The 16063-nt window shown below is 46.6% G+C and overlaps 1 protein-coding gene across 1 annotated transcript in view; it reads left to right on the top strand.

The window, feature by feature from the left end:
- Nucleotides 1–16063, top strand: part of NID2 (nidogen 2) — a 251912-nt gene that overhangs the window by 183557 nt on the left and 52292 nt on the right. The window contains exon 14 of the mRNA XM_078659743.1: nucleotides 15340–15465. Within this exon, the coding sequence (XP_078515869.1) occupies nucleotides 15340–15465 (126 nt within the window). The remainder of the gene's footprint in view (nucleotides 1–15339; nucleotides 15466–16063) is intronic.

Here is a 16063-nt window from a genome sequence, read left to right as displayed (position 1 = left end):
ACCCATCGTCCATTAGCATCATGTTCAGTGGAAACAATCTGAACAGACAAAGCCTTATGAAATAAAATAGCAACACCCCCTTTCTTATCCAGGGAAGGGGAAAAGACAACTTGACCCACCCAATGACGTTTGAGCTTTAACGACTCCACCTCAGAACAATGAGTTTCTTGTAAAAATGCAATCTGAGAGTCAAGTTTAGACAAATGGGACAATACCTTTTGACGTTTAACAGGATTTCCAAGACCACGGACATTCCACGACACGAAATTACACATGATGAGGGAGATGAGGAACGGGAAACAGATGAAGGGTATAAACTGCAGGCAAGGGGACACAAATGAAAGCATAACAATCAGTAACATCAAAGAAGGGAAAAACCACACATTGAAATACAGAGGATGAACGAGCAAACTGCGACAAGAGCATCAATATCGGAGGAAAAAAAAAAGGGGTACAAAAAGAGGAAAATGACCAAGAAAAGAGAATAAGGAAAGAAAGAAAGAGAGAGGAAGATGAAAAGAGAACGAAGAAGAAAGAAGAGGATAGAGGAAGAGACAGATCAGGGCAATAAAACCCGATCTGAAAAAGAACAAAAAGACACTGAAGATGGAGCATGGTGACAGACGGCAAGGCAGACCCCGGGCATTAGAAAAGAAAATAAGGCAACATTACAGAGATACAAAAACAAGAAATAGCAATTCAAAGAAGAATAAGCCGGAAGAACAGGTTAGAAAAGAGAAGAGATAGCGAGCAACATAATTTACAAGAAAAAGTACAAGGAACAATGAGACGCATAACCCTCAAACGCTTGCATCCATTCCTGTAGAAGGAAAACCTTGTAGGAACAACTTTAGTTTGACAGGATCATCAAAAGTGCGTGAACGACCATCATGAGTAACCTTGCATAAACAAGGATGTAGGATGCCATATTGAAGATGAAGGTGTCGCATTTGAGGACGAAGCTCCAGGAATTCCTTTCGTCGAGCATTCGTTGCATTGGAAACATCCTGGGATATGAAGATGTTATGTCCTGACCAAATAAGGCGACGTTTAAGCTTCGCAGCTTTCAAGACAGTCATGAGTTCGGTAAACTCCAGGAAGAGCATAATGATGCCTCTAGGTCTAGCAGAATTAGTAGCAGATCTACCCAAACGATGAGCTCTTTGAATGTTCAGAGGGGCAGAAGAGGGCGATAGACCTAGAAGTTCTGGCAAAATTTTTTGTAGGAAAACAACCATGTTAGCCCCCTCAATATTTTCCGGCAGACCGTAAAGGCGTAGGTTATTCCTCCGATTTCTATTTTCAAGGTCCTCTGTGTGCAGTTTCAGTCTGTGAATTTCCTGTTCGAGTAACGGGATTTTAGTTGAGACATCCTGGATAGAGCTGACGCGTTGTTCCAAGTCCAGAACCTTACTCTCCATAGTAATCCATCTTTCCTCCATCTGTTGCAGTTTCTCATTGGTGGAAGACATAAAGGGCTGGAGGCCACGCACTTCATCTAGAATGGAATCTAAGACTGGATTAGGAGAAGCATGAATCGGTGAAGGAGGGTCATTTTTCAGTCTTTTTGGTTTGGTGCCGGTAACAGAAGCACGAGCAGATTGAGAGTCATAAGGATAGAGCTGTGAGCAGGTCGCAGAAAGGTACATGAGGCATAACCTTTGTTGATATGGCAAGCCAGAGAGACTGTAAGTACAGCACGATGATGAGGCACTAAAAGGGCGCGAAATGGCATATGCTGCGATATGAACAGCAAGGGAAGCGCACCTCACAGGAGGAGAACGAGGAGAAAACAAAACTTGAGCCTCAAGAAAAAATTATTTATAGAGGGGCACTGGGCTGCATGCGCAGGAACACTGCATGGCAGAAGAACTCAGGAGCAGGCTTTGAGCTTCAGGCTTACCGCTATGGGTGAGAGCGGGAGAGGGCGGCCGTTCGCGCTCGTTCTGAGGAGAACACGTTTCAGGCACGAACTTGCGCTGTAGCGGGAGGAAAACGAGGAAACCGCTATCCCTCGACTCACCGCATGTTCCGTTTCAGATGCTGCCGGTTACAGGCGAAACTGCGGCAGGAGAACGGCAAAAAATGCAAATAAAGCCCCGCCGATATGCGGAGCTCACGCCGGGTCCGCCATCTTGCCGCGGCGTCCAAGCCACGCCCCTTTAATGTATATTTTAACGATTTTAGAATTGGGTAGTATGTAATGTTGTATGTATACAAGGATTGGTGGGTTCTTGATTTTTTATCTTTAATTGTACTGTATAAATTGTATACTTTTATGATGATTTTTTTTATCAAATAAAGTACAACTACAAACTATAATCCTCCCACATGACTTTGGGTCAATGCCACCAAGTCCCACCCTAAACCCCTTCAGATTCAGCTCATTTAGGGGCAGTACTTAACTCAGTGGCGGGCAGGACCTATCCCAGTCCAGCAAGGATGCAGGCCTTCCAGGCATTGCTTCCTCTTTTTCAGCCATATCATCAGGTCACAGTCAGAGCAGTCATTTGCCTCTTCGGAATAATTGCATCCTGCACAGGGCCTCACTGTAAGGGTCAGTGGGCATTCTGACATCAGGGTCGCCACATCAGTTGCCTAGAACTGTTTGCCTTTCACCTAGCACTGAAAGCCTTCCATGGTCACATTGTGGAGAAAGTGGTCCTCATTCATGTAGACAACATGACCCTCCTGTACTATCTCCAAAAAGAAGGCATCCCTCACTCTCCTCAGCTGTCTGCGTTGGCTCAGGCTTTTTGACAGTGAGCAATCTGCCCCCAGATGGACTCTATGGTAAAGTACCTTCCAGAATTGGGCAACAACTTTGCAAACGTCCACAGCTGGATGCAGCAACAAGTCCATGAGTGGGAACTCCACCGGCAAGTCTTTTTCTAGTACTTCCAACAGTGGAGGTTTCCTGTCAGACCTCCTCACCACTTCGAAAAACATAAATGCCCAAGCTTCACTTCTAGATACACACACAGTCCATGGGCAATACAGTCCACTGTGGATAAACTGGTCAGTGACATTTGCCTATGCTTTTGCACCACCCCTACTTCTGTTTGTGGTTCGGATGCTTTGGCAGATGTCCCTCACCCTTATCTGGGTGGCTCCTACATAGGCCAGACAACCCTGGTTTCACCACCTTTCTCCAACTCTCAGTGGCTCCGCATCAGAAGCTCTCCAACAGGCCAGACCTTCTCACCCAGAGCCATGGAGAAATCTGGCACCCTAAACCCGAAATGTCTTTCAAGTCCACCAAGATAGAGTTGTCCTCCACAATAACCCTAAGTTTCTTCCTAAGGTGGTTTCTCCCTTCCACCTTAACCAATCCATTGATCTACCAGTTTTTTTCCCCAACCTGATTTAGTCGAAGAGAAGGCGCTCCATACTCTGGATGTGAAGCGAACACTGTGTAGATAAAACAAAATCTTTTCGTAAAACTCAACATTTTGTTGCCTTCTCAAAGTCGTACAAAGTGTGGCCTCTTTCCATATCAAGCACAGCCAGGTGGAATTTTAAATGTTTTCAAACATACTATGCAAAAGCCAAAAGAACTTTCCCTTTCCTCACAGAGCCCCACTCTGCCCATAAAAAAGGCACCCTTATGGCCGCCTTAGGGAGAATTCCTATAGCTTAGAGCTGATACTTTTAATGGGCAGATTTTTAAGTGTTAGAAGAAAAGTATCTAGGACACTGCTCTCTGCAGCCCCCACGCAACAATTCATATCTGCACACTATTAGCCAGATGTACTGTTTGTAATCTGTGCCCTTTATTGTACGTAAATGCTTTAATTAATTGCTGTATTTGTAGGCTAGGGTTTTGTTGTTTCGAATCTGTCAAATTTTTCTGCGGGAACAATAATTTGATTCCTATTGGGGTGGTCCTTTCACAACTGAGCTGCTTAATTGACAAGGGAGTATAAAGTATTCCAGCTGTTAACAGCCCTTTTTGGTCCATTCCTCGTACTTCTTATTGGCCTGTCTCTTATCTCTCCATTTTCAGCACTTTGTTCTTCCTGACTCGGCTACAATTCCCACATGAGAGATTGAAAGAAAGAAGAGAGACCGCAGCAGTAATTTATCTTCATAAAAACCTCTGCCAAGCCCCAAGCACTGCCAATGCGAGCATGTCCAACACTCCCACTGAGCAACAAATAGTTTTTCATCTTGCCAAGCTAATCTTACATTTAAACTTGAGTTCCAAGTCATGAGTCCACATTCTTAAGCACTGTGGAAAGAATTACACCAAACCTGTTCCTGATTGCTGAAGGGGAGCTGTGTTCGGAAAGTTACTACTTTTAGGTGCATTACATTCTTGCTCCAATTAAAGTTACTTATTTCATCATATATCACAAATGTAATCAGAGGTTTTTCAGAAAAAAGCCTTGTTTGGCAAACGCATTTTCTCCCTTGCCTGTAATCACAATTTCAGCCAATTGTTAAATTAGAATGTGAAACTTCATGACTTGGCACTGCATCCATCCATACATGCATGCGTGTGGTATCCAGTCGGTCTTTGGCGGGCTCTGTGGTATCATAAGTGGGATAAAGAACTTGGTGCACCTCAGGAAAACTCTTTAAAATTAGAAATACTTTCCCACTTAGGTACATTTCCACCTTAATCTCTGTGTTATACATCATTTAAGATAATTAAGCTGTTTGGTACAGCCTTCTAGTTGTTAAGTTTATCAACTGACAGTGGAGCTCACAAATGTTCCAACTTTTAGTGCGTTGAAGGCAAGCACCCATTCCACTGATACACGCATGAATGCAATCTGGAACTCTGAGGTAATATTTATTTCCTTCATGAAAGTTTCCACAGTGTAGTTTTACTTGGTGCACTAAAATGTAAACATGTGACCTGTGCACAAAAATTGCGACATGCGTTGCTTTTTGAAGGAACAGCATTTTTTCTAACGAACTAGTAAATACTTCATTGTACGTTGGTGGCCGCTTTATGACCATTTATACCTTTCACAATCATTGTTAATACATGTTACTGTCTGTTTGATTGTAAAGCCTCTTAGAGCTACGCATGGAAATTTAGCCATGAAACTACATTTACTCAAAGGATATTTTTATTTTTATTTGTATGTAAGATTATGGTATTACAATGCCTTGTACATACTGTATTCGACCAGTAATCTATCTGTATTTCTAAAACGCTGCTTTTCGATGATGATAAATGATAGTGTTGGAAAGCCTCCAGTCAGGGTTAGGTGGGAGAGCCTCTATACAATTATTGATTTTTTTTTTATAGCTAAAATCCATGAAATGAAGGGTTTAAAGAGGCAGGTTAATGTTCTCCATAAGTTAGTGTGGGGGTAGACCAAATTTCAATTCTTTGGGAAAAAGTAGACCAATATGTTGGCTAAGTACAACAAAACAAATCAGGGAAAATACATTAAAGAAAATTTGATTAAAATCGGAACAGTTGACCACATAAATCATTGGAGACAACCGCTAATTTAGGATCTAGAATTCAGTGGAAAATGCAGGACAATGGTAGAAAAGTTATAATCAAATTGTCATGTTGGAAATTTTCAGTGCAAGTGAAGAAGAAATTTAAACCAGCAAAATATGATGGTTGGCTCCTGGCATTCGCTCGGGCAGCATCCAGTACACAGTTTTTATTTGCCCACTGTGCCACTCAAGATTTGCTGAAGCCTTCATCTGTTCATCAGTGACGTGCAGCTTGGATCCTGTGCCAAGTGAGCATGGGGTCTTAATCTCAGCATTCTCATCACACTTAGGGCAGCATAATAAAAGAACAAAAGGTGATAGGTACTATTTAATATTTGCCACAGGTTTGAGGATTACACTGCTACATGGTCCTCTAATGTGTTTAACCTAAGAGACCAATTGTACTGACTTCTTAGAAGAGCAAAAAGTTGATGGATGTAATGCTTAAATTATTCTCAGCCACTGGTAAATAATCAAGCTCACTTTCCAGTACAGAATTTTTCTGTCCTAACAGCAATGAAATGCACCATTTGGCCAGCTAACATGAGGTGTGCAACTTCCGTCTCTCCCTGGGGCATGCTCAGACATCCTGGAAAGCTTGCCTCACCTTCTTCTGCAGAAAGATTCTCAGAACTGAAGGGAGAGTAGGTGAGGGCATTATAAGATGCAACACAGAGTTAGTGAAAACACCTGATCTTTTCGGGGCTGAGTAGATCCAATGAACAAAATATAAAGAGGCCAGATACAAGAAAACCCATAGAACCTGTCCTCAGAGTCCTCGAACGTCAAGGGGAAGTTGACTTTCCAAATCAGCATCCCAGCATGTGCCAGTCTTGGGGTCAAAGACGACGGTTATACCACACTTATCGACTGCACCTCAAGATCATTCGTGAGCATCTAAACAACCAATGACTGAAGCAGAGCATCACTCCCTCGAGAGTCTGGAATTGAGAACAGGGATGAAAAGGGCCTAAATCTGCTGGTCCCACACCTTTAGCTAGTACATCCTGGACTCCAAAGTTTGTTTAGACTTGGTGCAAAGCCCCGCCCAAGAACAGCAAACACCAACCTGCTCCGTTGCCCCTCAGTGCCTAGGCACTGAGAAACCTCACTCTGCACCAAAGCCACCACCAGCACGGCCCCAAACCTAGACAAACCCCACTCTGAACTGAAGTTGGAACTGAAGATCAGCAAATCGAACCAACCAAGGTCTGCGCTGAATCCCCTTCAGTGCAGAGATAGGGCACCTCAAAGGGGCCGGTCTTCAAAAAGCTAGCAGATGTCTGGGACAAAAAGCACACAAATGTCTTTATTCACCCAAACCACTGCAAAATAAAAAAAAAAAGTAAAGTCCACATTTGTAAAGCGCACAATCACCCGTAAGGGTCTCTAGGCGCTGGGGGCCGTCGGGAAGATTAAGCGAGCTATTGCCCAGAGTCACATGGTGCTGGGCTAACCTGCCGCCGGAGCCGGGGATCGAACCGTGGTCCCCAGATTCCAGCGTCAGTCGCCCTGGCCGCGGCGCCACACCTCTCCCCTAAAATACTAGCCAGACCTCTGGCTCCAGGGTTCATCACCATTCATAAGAGGAAGGCTGCCCACCTTCAAGGAAGAACCTTCGTCCTCTCTTCTTACAGCATCAACCCCCAAAAGGTTTAGATAGGCAGCTATTAGCTATACACCCTTTCCACTATTACCCTCAACACCTCCTCTTCCACCAGCTCCTTTCCTCTGCCTCCACGCTCCCTCCCACCTGACATGCAGGCCATAAACTCGGACCTAGGTAGTCCTTAGTACCCAAAGGACCCCTATGAGGAGCCCTTTAGGTCTCAGGAGGTAATGATCCTTTGGAAGGATTATGTAGTGGACCCACAGTATAACCCCGATCTTAAGCTATATCCTGCTAAGGTATACCGAACGAATGATACTACTGTGTATCAAGCAGTATTGCCGTGTTTTGCTCTACACCATCATCTCAAGCTCCATACTGTGGAGGATGGGGATGAGTGACTTCAACATGGAAACTTTGTCCGGGACAGAGCAATCCATTAGCTATTTTCTCATGCCAAAGCAAATATTAAATGAGGCCAGTGATATCTTTAATGACTCAGCTTAGGCCAGAGTGGTGACTCCCAGGATAGAAAACAAATGTAAGTCTTCCCTGACAGATCCAGCTTATATTGGTGGGCATATAGTCCTGGATTCCATTGTGTTACACTCTGCCAACAATAGGGCTTCTTCACAGGCTACTCAGTAAGGAATCAAAAAAGATTGATACTGCAGGGAAGCGAGTGCCACTTGGGGCAGCCGCACTTTGGGGAATTACCAACTAGGTAAGCCTCCTGTCCAGGTACAATTGTTACCAGTGGGAGTAGATGGAGGAGCTTGTAAAGCACCTACCTGTGGCTCAATACAAAAGAGGACAGGAGCTCATCTCAGAGAGCAGAAAAATTAGCAATGCTAATATTAAGCGTGTCCTTGGTGCTGCGGACTCAGTGGTAGAACGTCCTTCTTTGTAGGCATGCCTGGCTTAGGGTCTCTAGATTCAGGCATTTTGAAGACGAGCATCTGTTTGGCCCTCAGGTTGACAAGAGCAATCTTCAGTCCAGTTCCAGTGTAAGTGGCTCCTTGCCATTGACTACTATGGAGTGGTCCTGAAGCAAGGGATGCACATTGCTCAAGATGCTCAAGGATGCTGAAGCTGCTGTAGGGGTCTTTCGGAGCTACTCCTCGATCCACAGGTTTGGAGAGGTCATTCAGGCCACAGGGGTTGACATACCTTAAAGTCCTCTAGAGCTTGGCAGCAGTCCGGTCTCCAGTGGGCTACCAGTCGCCTGTTACATTGGTTTCCTTCTTGTGGCAGTAACTTGCCTTCTAGGTGACAAAGCTGCAATCCAAGTCTCAGGTTCAGCAGACGCAAAGGCAAATTTTGAGTTTCTGGTCCTGGTCCTTGGTGCTGCACAGAGGCTAGAAGGAGTGATCCTGTGATCTGGGCTACCAACGCTCCCCAGCAGGCTTCTTCAGCTGTTGTGGCCCTGTGCTGTGAACAGGAGGTCAGGCAACTGACCCTTGGAGTCTCTTGCTTCAGCTGGGCTCAGGGGTTGACTTCTCAATGAGCGTGACACCGCTGGCACAAGCCTTTTCTTTGCTAGCCTCCAGGTGCAGTCCACGTCGGTGCAGCTTCTCTTTGCCATGTCATGGTGTGGCACAAGTTAGTTAGGCAGTAAAGTTTAACTGAGGAATTTCATAGATTACAATTTTTGGGTGGGGTTTGAACGTTATTTTTATACATATTACCTTACCTAACTATAACTTTACTTTAACCTTTGTTTTTTGTGAATTTTATGTTTTTTTAGCCTAAAGTTAAATCTTATTGCCATACCCATCTTTCACATCACTTTGGTTTCTTCAGTAAATTTGATTTCTTTTTTTTATAATATTCACCCAACTCCCTCATTGAGCATAGCTTTAGGCCATAAGCAGCGTGGGATTGGTTCCATGGCCTGGCCTGGCCTGTGGCTACGCCATGGGTAAAATCCACAGTGAGCGGCAACCTGCCCAAGGACTCCCACCCCAAATTATTTTTTCCGGTAACCGGTACAGTTCGAAAGCTGAAGCACCACCCATGATATGGCGAGATTGAGCGAGCTTCACTTGTTGATGTTTGCAATGACTTGCTGTACCATCGCTACCGCAAGAGCTCTATGCTACCACACAGGGGCTGTGCTGCATACTGCGGGAGTACCTCGGGACCTAGGGTACAATATTTCTTTTTTAATATTGGCCCCTGTCACCATCTCCCCTTCCCTGCAAGGGCCAGAGGTCAGAGTATACCTACCCAGTCTCAATGTATTTTATTTATTTCAAAACATACGAGTCCTGCGATGGTGGCTACAACATTTCTGTTTATGCAGGGTCAACCAATGTAATTGCTCAGTTCATGGAATGAAGGCCTCAGTGAGGGGTAAAAGACCTCTCTGCCAATCAGAATGCTTTATTTTTTACATTCACGGTACTGCTGAGTTACTGCGGTACTCATGCAGGATCAACCTTCCAGATATCACTATATTTTGGACCGTAATTTCTTAAATGCCTGAACCGATTTACATCAAATCGCAAAAATCATGTTTTCTGAGTAAAGATCTAGTTTTCTGTCAAATTTGGTGTAATTCTGTTCAGCTGTTCTTTTCTGTATCACTTCCCAAAATTCATGTCCATTTGCATGGAACAAAAATGTTTTCATACACTACTTTTTTAACAGCTCCCATTTTGACAGTTCATCCCAAAATGTTTCATGAAGGAGCTGAGGTTGATGAACTTATCTTTTGGACAGTTATATCAAGATTCATCAAATGGCACCACAGTTATTAGCCCAAAAAAACGTTCTTCCTATGCAAACTGTAACCTGACCTATAAACGCATAGTGGTGACTGCCGCTGCGTATTCTGTAAATATCTGTCGATAGATGTGCTTATATATAATTTGTAGAACCTTGGATTTGGTGGCAGAGAAAGACCTCTAAGCTCTCCCTGTATTCCCATTCCTTTGTCTTTTCTAACTATCCCCTCTTCTGGTCTCCAACTCTAGGTTTACCAGCACAATTGTTACCCCTGCATTTTTAGGTCGAGGACCGAAGGCTGCACTTGCGCAGTCTCCGGGAGGAGATTTAATGATTTTGAGTCAGTTTCAGTACGGGGGCTTGAACCCGCCTCTCTCCTCTATTGGCTGGCTTCCTAAACGGAGGCCAGCCATTGGAGGAGACAGGTGTCACTCCAATAAAGCCCCGTCTCTTTCGGATTCGGGGGCGTGTTTTTTTGCGTTCTTTCGACTGTGACGCCATCCGTCACTCAGAACGGCCAAAACACGCCCCCGAATCCGAAATTTGCGGAGTTGCGGCCGCCATTTTGCGTTTTTCTTGTTTGCTTTCCTGGTGGCTTCACTAGCGCTTCTAATTTCCACAAAGCGCTGGGGAGCGCTTTCCGTTCATCGCGGCTGCCCACGCCGCACTTGTGCCAATTCTCGTGCCCACACGAGTGCCACCCCGCCTTGCAGCGCAAGAAGAGAGGGAGAGAGGAGCCGGCGCCCGTGCCTGACCGTGGGCGGGGCCGGCTGGGACAAAGAAGAGCCTCGCGGGCTCCATTTCCGCTTCCCCCAAGTGGGAGGAAGCTGTTCCCCAGCTCGCGGGCAGCGCTGAGCAGCTCCGGTCTCAGGAGCAGACCAGGCCAGAGATCAGCACCAGCGGGGGCTCTCCTGTGTAAAAAGAGCCCCGCTCCCCGCCTGCAGCTTACCTGGCGCGTGACGAACCGGGCTGCGCAGGAGACCTCTGTCAGCCCCACACCGGGAAGAGTGGTGCCGCCCCAGAGGAGACAGACCAGAGGAGACGTCCCCCAGACATCCGGTGAGTGGAGCCCGGTGTTTGGTACAGAGGGGGGCGTTGAGGCACATTGCCGGTGCCCGCCCCCCCCCCCCCCCCCGGCTAAAGGGGTATCTGCATTTTGTTTACTTGGAGCCCACTAGGCTCACTGGCAATTGCGAGTTCCGAGTCCCCAGTGGGGAACTCCTACGACGGGGGCATTGAATTCTTTAGAGCCCGAGAGGCTGGGGGTACATTTTTTTATTTTGAGTCCCCCCACGAGGCACTCCAATGATCTAGGGGGCATTTAGGGAGGTAGAGCGACCCCAGCTGGCAGCGGGCCGCTCCCCCCACAGTTGGCAGCAGGTTGCTTGAGCCCACGAGGCTCACAGGGCCACGAGTGTTCCTGGCCAGAGCCTGCGAGGCTCCCACGTGACTTGCCCATTGGATTCAGCTGCCCAGCACTTAGTGGGCAGCTGCCACGTGTAGGCTTGGCGCATTTATTCTTGGCTGCCTACAGCCTGCCCCTGACATTGGGACCTGCCCTCCTGAGTGTAGCCACCCCTCCCCCTCACACACGTGGTCCATTTTCCATTCCACCCTCCAAGAAACACCTGCCTCGTCTCGCCGCAAGCGTCCCTCCCTTTACACCACCTCACCCTGGCACTCCCACAGATCCACGACCGGGGCACGTGATCCCGCTGGAACGAACACGGCAGCCTTGGCGGAGCCCCTGGGTCTGGAGAGGGGTGAGCGCAGCAGGGTGTGGGTGTACGTCAGGGAGGAGGGAGAGGGGTGCGGCAGAGCGAATGGGTGAATAAATGGATGATGACATGTGCGGGAATTGCTCTTGTCACGACCCTTCTTCCTGGAGGTGCCACTACCCAGGGCTTGGAGGTGATGAAAGATGCAAGGGACAGGTGGGTGGATGGCGTCATTCACAGATCACTCCCATCTGTCGGTTTCAGGGCCTATGAGGGGGTACCGTCTGTGAGTAGTGTTTTATAAGGGGTGTCCCTCAAATTGGAATGTTCTATACTGTGCTTGGAGGAGGCAAAGGTGTTACGGAAGCAGCAACCGTCCAGCATCTAGAAAGTTACTCTGTCTCTCTCTGTCTGTCTCACTCCCTTTGTCACCCTCCTCCCTCTGTCTCACTCCCTCTGTCTGTCTCCCTCCCTCTGTCTGTCGCCCTCTCTCCCGCTCTCTGTCTCCCGCTCTTTGTCTCCCTATCTCTGTCTCCCTTTATTTCTATCCCTCTGTCTCCCTATCTCTGTCTCCGTTCCTCTGTCTCCCTCCCTCTGTCTCCCTCCCTCTGTCTCCCTCCCTCTGTCTCCCTCCCTCTGTCTCCCTCCCTCTGTCTCCCTCCCTCTGTCTCCCTCCCTCTGTCTCCCTCCCTCTGTCTCCCTCCCTCTGTCTCCCTCCCTCTGTCTCCCTCCCTCTGTTATGTTATGTTATGTTATGTTATGTTATGTTATGTTATGTTATTTTTGAGCTTCTATAGCGCACGGCCACTCCAGTTGGAGCATCCCGGCGCTTTTTCGAAGGTACCCACTAAAAGAGGGAGAAACATAACACTGAAGGGAATTGTAACACACGCATGAAAGAAAAAAAAGAACAGCAGCGGTCTAAGGGAAAAGCCATGTTTTAAGGGCCTTTCGGAAGGACATCAGGCTAAAAGCCTGTCTTAGAGAAATCGGAAGGTCATTCCAGGCACGAGGAGCTAGATAACGAAAGGACCGACCTCCTGCTCTGGCGCGCTTAATAATGGGAACCCTCACTTTGGATAGCGCAGCAGATCTAAGAGATCTGGAAGGCTGGTACCAAGACACACGATTGGAAATATATTTTGGACCGATGCCATGTAAGGCCTTGTAGGTCGTTGTCAAAGTTTTAAAAAGAATCCTTTTATCAACCGGGAGCCAATGTAAGGTCGAAAGAAGAGCAGTGGCTCTAGCTCTTCTTGGGAGACCAAAGACCGCTCGGGCTGCAGAATTCTGAGCGACTTGAAGACGCCTGACTAGGTATTTAGGAAGCCCCAGAAATAAGACATTGGCGTAATCCAGTCTGGATCCCACCAGTGCCTGGACAATAATTTTCCTGTGCTCAATGGATACTAAAGGTAGAAATTTACGTAGCATCCGTAGGATGCCAAAACATTTCCCAGTGAGAGAGGAAATATGTGGTCCAAAAGAGAGATCATTGTCAATGATCACTCCCAAATTTTTGGCCTTCTGGGATGAGCTAACTGGGGGAGACATCTCCTGCGGCCACCAGGGTTTCCAGTCCGGCTCGGAGGTGCACCCGAAAAAGAGCAGCTCCGACTTGTCGGAGTTGCATTTCAGCCCATGGTGTCCTAACCACTCGAAAACCGCACTCAGACAACCTCTGATCTGCTCGTCGTTAAACAGACCGTTCCTGTTGCTCACAAACAGGAGCTGGGTATCGTCAGCGTAGGTGACAATCCGGGCACCAAAAGACTCCGCGACCGCTGCCAGAGGAGCCATAAAGATGTTGAAAAGGAGGGGGCTCAAGATGGACCCTTGAGGAACCCCCACTTCTAGCAGCGGCATCTCAGCGGAGTACGGAGGAGCCCAGATTGTCTGTCGGCGGTCGGCTAAGAAGGATTGAAGCCACCTCCACACCGTTCCCTGCAAGCCAAAATCCCAGAGTCTAGCAAGGAGAAGCGCATGGGGAACGGTGTCGAATGCCGCCGACAGATCAAGCATGACCAATACCGCCTTTCTTCCAGCATCCAGCTCCTCCCGGATAGCGTCTGTGACTTCGAGGAGCGCAGTTTCCGTGCTGAAATTCGCACGGAAACCGGATTGGGTGTTATGTAACAGATCGTTTTCCTCGATGAAGTTAGATATCGATCTGTGAACAAACCTCTCAGTCACTTTCGCTAGAGCCCTCCCTCTGTCTCCTCCTCCCTCTGTCTCCTCCTCCCTCTGTCTCCTCCTCCCTCTGTCTCCTCCTCCCTCTGTCTCCTCCTCTCTCTGTCTCCTCCTCTCTCTGTCTCCTCCTCTCTCTGTCTCCTCCTCTCTCTGTCTCCTCCTCTCTCTGTCTCCTCCTCTCTCTGTCTCCCTCTCTCTCTCTGTCTCCCTCGGTCGGTCTCCCTCTCCTTCCCTCTGTCTCCCCAAACATCCATCCATCGGTTCTCACGTTCACCCTTTATTCATCCACATTTGCATGCTTCCTTCATTGTCCATCCACTCGTCGGTATATGCATGCATCCATTTATCTTTTTAGCCATTGATCCAGTCACTAGCCCATCACCTATCCTTCCACCAATCCTTAATTCACTCTGCTACTCATCGTTCCATTTCTCCATCCATCACTCCAATTGGTTCATTCTAAAGTCATCCATCCTTCCACCCTTCACCATTTCTTCCTTCTTTGTTTCGAAGTTTCCTTCCTTCTTTCACTCTTCCTTTCCCCTTCCATTCTTGTCTTTCTTTCTGCCCATCTTACTTTTTCCTCCTGTGTAGATAGCTTTTTTTGTAGGTGTCTCTATGTGTGGGTGGCTCTGTGTGGGTGGCTCTGTGTGTGTGGGTGGCTCTATGTGAATGACTGTGTGTGTGTGTGTGTGTGGCTCTGTATGTGTCTGTGTGTGTGGCTCTGTATGTGTGTGTGTGGGGCTCTGTGTGGGTGTAAATGCAATAGGTCATGCATATGCGAGCGATTAAGCTATTGGCATTGTCAATGACAATGCCATTTATTTAACAAGTAAGCTATTGGCAATGTAAATGACAATGCTATTTATTTATGATTTAAAAAAAAAAAATGTATAAGCAATGCCAATATCTCTACCTTTAATAATGCCGAGACCATTGCATTGTAAATGCTTGTTCTTTTTGCAACCAAATAGTGTACCATAGAGTGGATCAAGCATTCCGGACAATGTTTTATAATGATGTTTATGATCCACAGTACCCCTCCTGCATACGTGTTCTGGGACTAATGTGTCACTGAAACTCGTTGCCCTTTCCACTGTTAATGTTATCTAGGAATTGCAAACAGTCATTTTTCTCACCCTTCTTTCTCCATTGTATTGATGGTTACATTATGAAGCTTCACCTCTTGTCCAGACGATGGTTCAGTTTAATAGCCGATCTCTACATTGACTTCAGTATTTTTTCATATGTGTCAAGAGCCGGATACAGTGGTGCAGATGTGGGCTTCGCAGTGCTCAGTACATTAGCAATCCAGCTTTCCTTTTTCTGATGGTTCGGACTCGCACAGTTTACCAAATGGTTCCCGTCTGTAACATCTGTTCAAAAAGGAGATTCATTAAATTATTTCCTGTGGATGTTGGCCTCCCATGCAGCAGATGTCTGTCTGCTAATCACAAATCTTCTGCCTGTTCTTCATAACTTGCACTTCCTTTTCTTTCGTGTGATTGAGCCCGTAAGACACCACATCCATTTTATTTCCTGCTTGTCCGTACATATGCCAGACTCTCTCCCTCGGTTTCAAGGCTTACTCTTTTCTAAAATGATGTCTTTTTTCCTCCTTTCCAGATGTAGATGAGTGCAGTAAAGGCAGATGTCACGCAGATGCCGCCTGCTACAACACTCCTGGCTCCTACACTTGCCGGTGTCGACCAGGCTATGATGGAGATGGTTTTCAGTGCGCATTAAGACCAAGTAAGTATCACTCCGAATAGAGACCCTGTTTTTAGCTGAATTTTATTTTATTTTTTAAATGTTGCCTAAATAGTAATTAAAACAGTGTGGCTATGTGTGACACAACTCTAAATAGGCCAGTCATGAGCACTCAGTCTGGTTATTATGTTATAGAATGTTGCATAATAATTGTGGTGTCCCTTGGCATCTGAGTACCATCCGAAAGCGTGGCATTCTTTTTGCGCAGACAGAATATTTGAAACTCTTCACTAATATGTAATGCTATTATTTTGTAGAGCGCCACTTTGCCATTAGTATTGCATTGCAACACTGGTGGAGTTTGAGTACTTTTACGCACTCATATCGAGCACTCCGTCGCAAAATGGGGTCTAGTTTCTGGTTGTTTGAGTTGGCTTCTATGTAGTGTGGGCATAGTTAATATGCTGCTTTTGTGTGTATATAAGATGCTGTTGTACATTTCAGAGCAATGCCATGTGCCAACATCACAGTACAAATTGGTATGGCATCATCATGGAAAAAACAGGAGGTTCTCTTTGTATCGACCCCCAGAATGCATTCTGTCTACTTGAGTTGTTTTGGTATGTCCTCCCCAACACAT

The sequence above is a fragment of the Lissotriton helveticus genome, chromosome 9 (genome assembly GCF_964261635.1).
Source record: "Lissotriton helveticus chromosome 9, aLisHel1.1, whole genome shotgun sequence".
In the NCBI taxonomy this organism is placed as follows: domain Eukaryota; kingdom Metazoa; phylum Chordata; class Amphibia; order Caudata; family Salamandridae; genus Lissotriton; species Lissotriton helveticus.
This window is presented reverse-complemented; position numbering and strand designations above follow the sequence as displayed.